This window comes from Asterias amurensis, chromosome 9 (genome assembly GCF_032118995.1).
Source record: "Asterias amurensis chromosome 9, ASM3211899v1".
Taxonomy (NCBI): Eukaryota; Metazoa; Echinodermata; class Asteroidea; order Forcipulatida; family Asteriidae; genus Asterias; species Asterias amurensis.
This window is the reverse complement of record NC_092656.1, coordinates 13,434,773-13,445,193: the sequence shown is the minus strand read 5'-3', so window position 1 is coordinate 13,445,193 and position 10,421 is coordinate 13,434,773. Positions and strand designations below refer to the sequence as shown.

Here is a 10,421-nt window from a genome sequence, read left to right as displayed (position 1 = left end):
TAGACAGATTAATTATTTAAGTTTTTAATAATAGGCTGAGCTTGGTACAAAATGTTGATTTAAAGTGATGAGAACAAAATCGCCGAACACTTTAGATGTGTTTAGTTGGCGAACTCGCCTGCCAATGGCACGCGCACACTGCGTATTGTAGCGCGGTGTTTTAGAAGTTGTTTTTACTTTAAAGACACTGGACACTCATGGGCGTCAATCAGGGGTGGGACAGGGGGACATGTCCCCCCCCCCCACCTTTTTGAGGGTGGGGGACACAATATCAAATGTCCCCCCACCTTTTTGACCACCTTTATCATGAAGCCCAAGTTTTGCCCTGTGTAAGACGAAACCCGGTGTCCCTATATGGGCATTAATCCTGTTGGCAAAGGATGACACAATTTTTTGAAGGGTGGGGGACACTATATCAAATGTCCCCCCTCAAAATTGGCCCTAGATTGCATCACAGAGCATCTAAAATGCAAAATTTCCCCGGGCCCTCAATCGGGCCCGCACCTCACGACGTAAAGGCTTCCCACACGCATGGTCCATCGTTGACAGATTTGCACCTCCCCCCTGAAAGAGTGGAAGGAACGTGAACCCCACCCCATTTTCGAAGGGTGGGGGACACAGTATCAACTGTTCCCCGTGTCTTTTGACCACCTTTATCATGAAACTCATGTTTTGCACTGTGGAACTGTGGAGCACTGGAACACAATATTCCAATTGTTCTGTTTCGTTTGCCATTTGGCCGCTTAATGGCCTAAAGATTGCACCACAGAGCATCTAAAAATGCAAAATTTTCACGGGCCCTTAAGCGGGCCCGGACCCATGCCGTAAGGTTTCACACTTACGTGCTCACTCTTTGACAGTATTCCCTCCCCCCTAACACTTGGTTCAAAGACTCGCACTTGAAGAGGCTATCAACTCAAAAAGTTCTACTGCTGCTCACACTTTACAGATGTTCTGTTCCATTCTGTAAGCCTCTTATTGGCCTAAATATTGCACCACAGAGCATCTAGAATGCACAATTTTCCCGGGCCCTTAAGCGGGCCCGGACCCATGCCGTAAAGGTTTCACACTCATGTGCTCACTCTCTCACAGATTTCCCCCCTAAAACTTGGTTCATAGATCCGAACTTGAAGATGCTGTTAACTCAAAAGGTTCTACTGCTGCTCACATTTTACAATGTTCTGTGCCATTCTGTATACCTCTTATTGGCCTTAGATTGCACCACAGAGCATCTAGAATGCAAAATTTTCCCGAGCCCTTAGGCCCGGACCCAAGGCCGTAAAAGGCTTCGCGTTCCGCTTTATAGCAGGCTTCATCTTTAATACCCACCAGGGATGAACTGCCGTCTGAGCATTATAATGCAGAAACAATATGGATATTACGAAGCCATACAGTGAGTTGTTTTTTAGGTACAATAACCATGATAGCAAAAATAGGTGCATCATAGCTTGAAATAGGCATTAAATCTGAGAGGGGGGAACATCACCCCTCAGACTCCATAGATTGCACCAGAGAGCATCTACGGACAAAAAAAAAACCCGGACCCCACGCCGTAAATGTTATGTCCCCCCCCCCCCCCCACCTTTCAAGACGGATTGACGCCCCTGTGGACACTATTGGTAATTGTCAAAGACCAGTCTTCTTACTAAGTGTATCTCAACATGTGCATAAAATGACAAACCTGTGAAAATTTGAGCACAATCGGTCATCGAACTTGCGAGATAATAATGCAATAAAAAACACACTTGTCACACGAAGTTGTGTGCGTTTTAGATGCGTTTTCAAGACCTCAAGTTCTAAACCTTAGGTTTCGAAATCAAATTCGTGGAAAATTATTTCTTTCTCGAAAACTACGTCACTTTAGAGGGAGCCATTTCTCACAATGTTTTATACCTCCAACCTCTCCCCATTACTCGTCACCAAGAAAGGTTTTATGCTAATAATTATTTTGTGTAATTACCAATAGTGTCCATAACTGCCTGTACCGTGCCGGCCCTGTTTTTACGTAACTTTAAGGCCGTGCCGGCCGGCCCAATAGTCGGCCAGGAAGTTGTGTCCGCCACCTCCATAGGAGTTACCATTATTACACAATCTTTTCATCTTGTACACAAAGGCTACCCCTCCCTCTTTCAGGAGCTTCCCAGGGTATACATGTACATGTACAATAAAGACACAATCGGAGGGGATACACAATGTCCCCCATCGAGCACCAAATGTAATGTTGGACCCCACAATAACCCATGTGCATATTATTTATATACATTATGTTGTTGATATTTTTTTCTCTCGTGTAAAGGAAAGCAGTATTCTTGCATCAAAGTTTCGTCCCTCCAGCAGCAAAAATGTCGGGCAATGCACCCGCAAACATGGGCCCATAACAATTGCCGAAAAAGGACATACTTCTCAAAATAGACAATATTATACAACTGTCTATCTTCAGTATCCCCCCCCCCTCCTCCTTTCCGGTCGTGCAGCAAAGCAATAGAAGATCGAACAATAGCATTATTTCAATTTAGTTCCCATTCGAATCGATCTATATTGATCGATTTTGCTGTGCGGTTTATGTGCCCCTGCCTATTGTGTATGCATTGCCGAGTTCTAGGAATCTCTGGAATTCGTTAGAGAATGTGGAGCGGGGTGGGGTGGGGGACTTCTATACAAGAGGAAGAGGGCTACGTTAAAGCATGGAGGAGCTCATTCTCATAGTAAAATATGAAAACATTTGGGATGACACCCTCTGCCATCCGGTACAGAACTTAATAGTACATAAAAGCATGGAGGAACTAATTACATGTATAAGGGTAAAATATGGAAACATTTAGGATGACACCCTCTGCCACCCGGTATAGAACTCTATACATAGGTACAATGTGTATAGGGTATGTGTACTTTACTCAGCACCGATATACATGTAGATGGAATTGAAACAGAATTTAGATTGAATTGTATAATGTCTATTTGGTTTGCGGTAACACCATGTGTGTATCTACTTGCCAGGTAGTTGATAACCGCCTTGCTTTATTCTACCTATTGCGGAGCAGGTGTTCGGGATACGGGAGGCTTCTCCAGTTCTGAAAAGAACTGTCCTGCTTTTAAACTATTACCTGGGCGGATGGTATAGAAATAGGCTGGGACTACTACTTTAGCTTATATGATCGTGATAAACTGTATTGCTGCGGAGTCAGTTCTTAAAATTGGTCGCAACTTCAAGTTTGGACCAGCTTGCTCTATCGCCAGGAGACTATGTGTACAATTTGGAACTTCCTACAACTTTTACATCTCAAACGGTTTGCTGCTGTTATGATGACAATGCAAATTTAATCAGATGTCATATCCCCAACGGCAAAGATTTCCTCATGCTCAAGGAAAGACTTTGGGGGATAAAAAAACTGGAAATTGAAAGGAGACCATAAGGAACAATAAAGGGCATAACCAGCGTATTAAATGGAATGTTACTTTCTTGAGAAATAAAAGCCACATCGGTACCCATTTTTAATAAACAATCGTCAACACCAAAACATCTAAGAAACAAAATATATATTTATTTATTGTAACAAAAAACCTTGAATAAAACATAGAAAGTTATGATTTGTGCTGTTGTAAGTTAATTGGTTTTACAATGATTTTTTTGAACAATATTTTTCTCGTTATTGGATTTGGTCAGTTCGACTTTGGTTTTAGATCCACACTTGTGATTATCACCTTTTTAAAAGTGACTAAGGATTTATAAGTTAAAGGCCGTAAACAAATAAGAGGCCCAATTAAGAACAATTTCGAAATGTTCCTTAATAAAAATAAAAAATATCCTTTTAATGTTGAAACCTTTAATGCTTTAAAATTGAATTGTTACAACTTTTCCTTAAAAAGCAATGTTATTTTAAGATTTTGGATTTTGCCACATTTTTTCTGTGTTCAGTATATGGTATAAAAAAATATTAAAAATATACTTGTAGCTTTAAAAAATCACGTGTAGGGTGAAGGGAGATGCTAACTCAGCCCAGCCGACCGTGACCATTAATCAAATTATTCTTACATCTTAGAATCTCATTAAGAGTTAATGTTTTTGACACATTTTTTGTAAACACCCGCAAGATAACAGTTTATTACATCGCAGAAGTGTGCGAGTTATTCTTCAAATTGTCTATAGTTTGTTTCATCCACTGCGGTTATGTTTTTTGGCAAGTCGCAGGAGTAATATCCAGGAATGTTTTGAACGCTAGAGTTCCCGTTGCGATCGCTGGTAGAACACTGCCGAGCATGGCCTGTAAGTTCACCAAGTTCGTAGCAATGATCTCAAAGACGAGCGCCATGAAGATGCCGACGGGAGAAGCTGCCGTGTAGCAGAGCACGCTACGGTTAAGTCCCTCCTCACCCATCTGGCTGCGTTGGGCATACTGGACTCCCAGACTGAAGGCAAAGACGCATTTGTGGATGGCGACAGCTACCGTGATCTCAAGGGCTTGGGTCGGTGGTTGAGGCTCAAGTCCAACAGTAAGACCATCAAATATGCAATGTACGGATAGAATCAGAAGCAAAGCGATGACACTTGGCTCCAGCGACCGCGATTTCTGTTCAGTTTGTGGTGGATCTTCGGTCTCGGTGATGTAACCATTGGAACGAGAACTTGCTTTCAATGACGAGTGTCGCCGGAGACGGTTCAATGGAGTGTCGTGAACAAACTGTCTCTCACCTTCAAAGGAAGTCGGCTGGACTTCAGTGTCGTTAGTTGGGGACAGTTTGGGAAGGACGAGAGTCCTTTGACGATAAGCATAAACCCTGGAGTCTGTCGCTGGTAATTTCTCGATGTTATTGTTTGTTATGTTGGTACTTTTATTCCAGTTGGTACCCTCCTTCCTCAGCTTCATATTCATGGTATCACCCTCCAGCTCCGTATTCAGCATGTTGGCACTCCCCAGCTCCTTATTCATTCGTGTAACAAGTCTTCGGAAATCCGGAAAAAGGTCCAGTAAGCAGGTTGCTAAAAACACCCCTCCGGCGAAGCAGTTCATACCGGTCAGAATCTGCTGAAGACGGTGCAGATCTAGGGAGTTATCGAGTCCGCGGTGGAGGTAGGTTATCAGTTTACCGGGAAGCCAGCCGCACATGAAGACAAGGAAGAGCAGCGCCACGAGTGCCGCGATTCTCGTCGCCGTTCCTTGCAACAAGTTCAACATGATGACTGCTGCTGAGTTGAAAATACTCCTTCCAAGATGAGATTTATGGACTAGTAGTATTGCCGTTAAAATACGAACATCGTCACACTCTCCGTACTTTTCTCAGTCTTCACACCGTTGTGCGTTGTGATTGTCTACGGGTGCAGAAGTCGCAGCAGACGGCAAGTACCCACCACAGACAACACGGTGAACGACTGAGTGCGCATCGGACAGAATGAACACAAAACGTCTTCAGAAATCTGCTTTTATACGGGCTATAAAAAGAAAAGACTTCCCCCGTAGAACTAAATTTGAATTACAAAAGCGCTCCAACCGAAAGTCTTAGGTGCTTAAAGGTGATTACGTAACTGCTTTACACTGGAGGGGCTCGTTCTGGGCCTTGTCCTAAAAGACGGCTCTGAATGGGTACACGCGCCGAGAGAGTGATTGCTAGAGATGTTGAAATAAGCTCATGGCCGAGCATTGACGAAATAATTGTTCAATGTAGTTATTATAAGGGCGTTGCCCACGTGTCTTATCTCTGTTCAAACAGTGGTTAACGCTGCACCTTAATTGACTTGTGGTGAAAAACTGCTGATGTAAAGCTTGAGAGCAAGTTTGTTTTTTTTTGCAAGGGAGTATTAATAACGGTTCTGCTTCCTGTTCCATTGTTTGTTTTGGAATTTGCCATCCGCCTCCACACGAAACAAAAACATTAATTAAACTAAAATAACATTCTTCAAGGCCCAAATGAAGTACTTTTTAGAAAGTCATCAACAATCATACAACACAATGAAACTCTATGCATTTTCAAACAGTTGTGGTTAGGGCATAGAGGTCCATGTTCCTTGCGCTGTGGTTAGGGTAATTATTGTGGTAAATACAAACTTCATTCAAGTCACATTGCATTTCATCGAAAATGGGACCTTAATTAAACAGAAATCAATACCCATTCTGCGATATTATGGAAAATGTTAACGTACTTTTCATTGTGATTTTACCCATATTTCAACGATGTGTGTTAGCAATCTTCAGTACTTCCCGAGTTTGTGAGAAAAAAAATCACAGGCACAACATCGGGTGGGATTCGAACCCACGACCTTTGCATTTCTAGAGCAGTGTCATACCAAATTAATAGACCATGTAGCTGTATCTGCAGTTCGATCTAAGCAGTGCTTTGAATTAAAGGCAGTGGCCGTAATTACTCAGAAAAATTTATTAGCATAAAACCTTACATGGTAACGAGTAATGGGGAGAGGTTGATAGTATAAAACATATTGTTAGAAACGGCTCCCTCTGAAGTTATGTAGTTTTCAGAGATTGAAGTAATTTTCCACGAATTTGATTTCAAGACCTCAGATTTAGAATTGAGGTATCGAAATCAACCATCTAAAAGCAAACAACTTCGTGTTTTTCTTTCATTCTATCTTGCAAATCGACGACCAATAATTGAGGTTTGTTATTTTATGCTAATGTTGAGATACACTAAAGTGAGAAGACTGGTCTTTGACAATTACCAATAGCATCCAGTGTCTTTAATGCACTCTGTTGCAAAAACGAATGTTTAGCAATAACTGTGAGGAAAACCCTTATAAATCAACAGAAGACTGCCAACATAAGCTGGAGACCCCGCCAACATAGGGCTGGATAGCTCAGTTGGTAGAGCGATATGGTACGTTAAACCGGAGGTTGTTTCAAGTCGCGCTCCAATAAATTTGTCTTTGTTAAAAATGACCAACTTAAAATTTGAACATAATATACCTTGTATAAAGTGGGTCACTATTGTCCCGAAATACCCCCCCCCCCCCACCCAACACGTATTTTGGGCAACGCAACGTTACAAACTCCTTACGACAGGCAACATAACAGTTTTTGATTGTAATGTTATGAGCGGTTTGGACGCCCAGCCCACCCATGGAATCTGCAAAATACGCACTTGTTATCTTTATGGCGTTTTAAGCACGCAATTTATATTTACAGAAGGAACATCATTTCAATTTGAGTGTTTGCTGATGAACCATGGCTGAACGAATCGCTGGTTCACCCAAACCATGGGATCCTTTTCTTTGAATACTGGGTTACGTGTGATCATGGGCCAAATTTCATAGAGCTGCTCGTAAGCAGAAAACATTGCTTAAGAGTGTTCTGCTTAGCATAAATGAGAAGGATACCAGTCACAAATTGTACAATCATGTGACAATGGTAAGCATAACACATTTGTTCTGCTTAGCTATTTTTCTTCTCCACTGGACACTAGTCTTCCCACTTGGTGTATCTCAACATTATGCATAAAACAACCAATCTGTGAAAATTTCAGCTTAAAGGGTCGTCCAAGTTGCGAGATAACTATGAAAGAAAAGAACACCCTTGTCACACGAGACCTCAAATTCTAAATCTGAGGTCTCGAAATTAAATTCGTGGAAAATTACTTCTTTCTCGAAAATTACTTCACTTCAGAGGGAGCCGTTTCTCGCAATGTTTTATATTGTTATATCATCCTCTCCCCCATTACTCGTAACCAAGTAAGGTTTTATGCTTATAATTATTTTGAGTAATTACCAATAGTGTCCACTGCCTTTCACTATACCGCCATGCAATAGTCATGGGCATTCCAAATACTACTTGGCTGGTTGAGGATGGAGCTAGCTATCTTGTTTTCAACTCTATGATTGGGCATTAGGAATAGGTCAAAACGCCAGCTGCAGTAATTTACAGCACGAAAACTGGACAGTCACAATAATGTAAAAAAGGTACTTTATTCTGTTATTTTGACACGAACCACTAAATACGTATACGGACTATATCTAAACAATACATGAAAACGAGTATAAAAAGTAGTAAAATTGGTTAATAAATTTTTCGTTACAAAAAATAATGATTATACATTTCGTGTGTCCGTGAGAATACAAAAGCTACTAAAGCAATGCAGGGAGGTAGAGATTGAATTTATGAAAGGATCCCACAATTACGTTCTTAAGCACAGGACTTCGAGGAGTCTTTTACAAAATGGAACAATAGTCCTAGACTCCACACAATTTTCCTTTGTGATTCGACCTCACAGAGGAATTTTATTCCAGAAATAAGTGGAGCAATATTGGCATGACCCCAAAGCATAATCCGCAAAGGTTGCCTTAGGCCGTGTCCGAAACGGCGACTTTGGCTACATCTACGGCTAGATCGCGCGCGTCTGCCTATTCTTCAACACTGGTAGACGCGCTGATCTAGACGTAGCTGTAGCCGAAGTCGTCGTTTCGGACACGGCCTTCGACTATTCGTTAATACGGAAATGAAAGTTCGCATGACATTTCTACACGATTCTAAAGACTGGTCTGCTCTCCACAAGGAGTTGTGCGCACAAAGCCTACGCCTACACTCTAAAAACTCCCGGGCAGAATTGACCCGGATTTGGGTCCCAGGGGTCCAGACCCATTTCTGGGTCAGCTTGACCCGGAATCCTGTCAAAGTTTCACGGAATCTGAGTCGAAATCTCCGCTTTTAACCAAATTTCTGTTCACAGTGACACGGATTCATGCTCACATCGACACGGATTCATGTTCACATCGACACGGATTCCGGTGTGGCGGTTTCAGTCTTCCGCCGTGTTCAGTTCCGGGTGATGTAGTCGGACATATCAGCACGTTGTTCGAACGGTTTTAGCTTTCCGGCGTGTTCAGTTTTCCGGGTGACCTGTCAGATACCGCCGCGAGTACCCTGGCGAGTACTGTATTTCTTTCAGCAGTGACCCCAAATTGTTTATATTACGATTCTTTTCTGTGTAAGCCACATAATCTCTTGCCCATCTTTACATGTATTCATGGGTACAACTTTAGGCAGGTCACACTCTGCTTGCATAAAAAACAACTCATACGATCCACGCGTTTGCCGCTAGTTGTACTCGACTCGTGGACGCCGCCATGACAGCTACCGGAGGGTAACGGATGACTCAATACGACACTAAAAATGGACTACTTTCGCTTGCTGCGCGCAGGCATCGCATGACGTAATGCTACCGTATTTGGTCATTCGGAAAACTGAACACGACGGAAAGTTGAAACCGCCACACCGGGTCAAACTGACCCAGAAATGGGTCTGGCCCTCGAGACCCAAAACCGGGTCAATTCTGACCCGGAAGTTTTTAGAGTGTATGGGAGGTTGTTAATTACCGGGACAAATGAATTTACAAGAGGTGTCTCCACATGCACGACAGGGATAAACACAATTGGATACATGCATGGGTGTGGGGGAGGGTGCACTATGGGTTTACCCGACAACACACATAATGGGTGCGTTCGTTTAGCGTCCCTAGGTCGACCCCGGTGTGTGGCGTTTTTTTTTCCAGGACGAACATGGGTAACTATTTGCACACGTTCGTCCTGGAAAAAAAAACCGCCACACACCGGAGTCGACCAAGGGAAGCTAAACGAACGCACCCTATAATTTAACCAAGAGAGGTTTGCGGTAACACCATGGCCCAATTTCATAGAGCTGCTAAGCACAACAATTTGCTTAGCATGAAATGCCTTCCCTGTAAAAACAGGATTACCAACCAATTAATTTCCATGTGATTTTCAGGATAAGCAAACAACAGCTGAATACCAGTAAAAAAGCAATATGCAACACATGGAAATGTGGTTGGTAACCCTATTTTTTATCAAAGAAGGTAGAAATTTCATGCTAAGCAAATTGTTGTGCTTTAATAGCAGCTCTATAAAATTGGGCCTGATCACAACTATCTCTCTTTTAGTAGTGTTGGTTCTGAAAAGAACCGATGGTTACAACATTTCTCAAAAGGAGCCTTATTTACACGATGCTACCGCACAAACCTCTCTTAGTTATACTTCCACCGTGCAAAGTTTGAAATCCTACATTATAATATCATTTTAAAATACTAGTTCTAAGAATGAAAAATAATTAGCTTTGAAGCGAGACATAAATATGACACGGGGGTACCGCAGTGAAGCTCTCATTGGGCAAAATTCACCTTCAACCTCGACCTAATTTGAGTGTAACATGATCTACCATGAAACGATATTGTATTTCGGTCGTTTGAACAATAGGCCTACTTTTGTCGGTAAAACAATTACTTCGTTAATATTGGTTTCCTTTTCTTTTCGGCAAATTTGACGTCAATTTAAGTCGCGTTATTCTGTTAAAGGGACATACCGGCTCACCGTTTACGCAATTTAGGGGTGTAGAATCATAAATAATGTTGTTATAGATGGTGCTGTAAAAAAGAATTCATCAAAATGTCACGTATTTAACGAAAAA

General features: G+C 42.1%; 1 protein-coding gene across 1 annotated transcript; it reads right to left on the bottom strand.

The window, feature by feature from the left end:
- Positions 1-3,522: 3,522 nt before the first annotated feature.
- LOC139941736 (zinc transporter ZIP1-like) lies at positions 3,523-5,407 on the bottom strand. The gene has a single exon (XM_071938353.1). It carries the CDS (start codon positions 5,172-5,174, stop codon positions 4,167-4,169), a length of 1,008 nt encoding a protein of 335 aa, XP_071794454.1. The 5' UTR covers positions 5,175-5,407; the 3' UTR covers positions 3,523-4,166.
- Positions 5,408-10,421: the final 5,014 nt, after the last annotated feature.

Coding starts and splice junctions, on each gene's coding strand:
- LOC139941736 (XM_071938353.1), bottom strand. CDS start 5,174: ATGTTGAACTTGTTGCAAGGAACGGCGACGAGAATCGCGGCACTCGTG.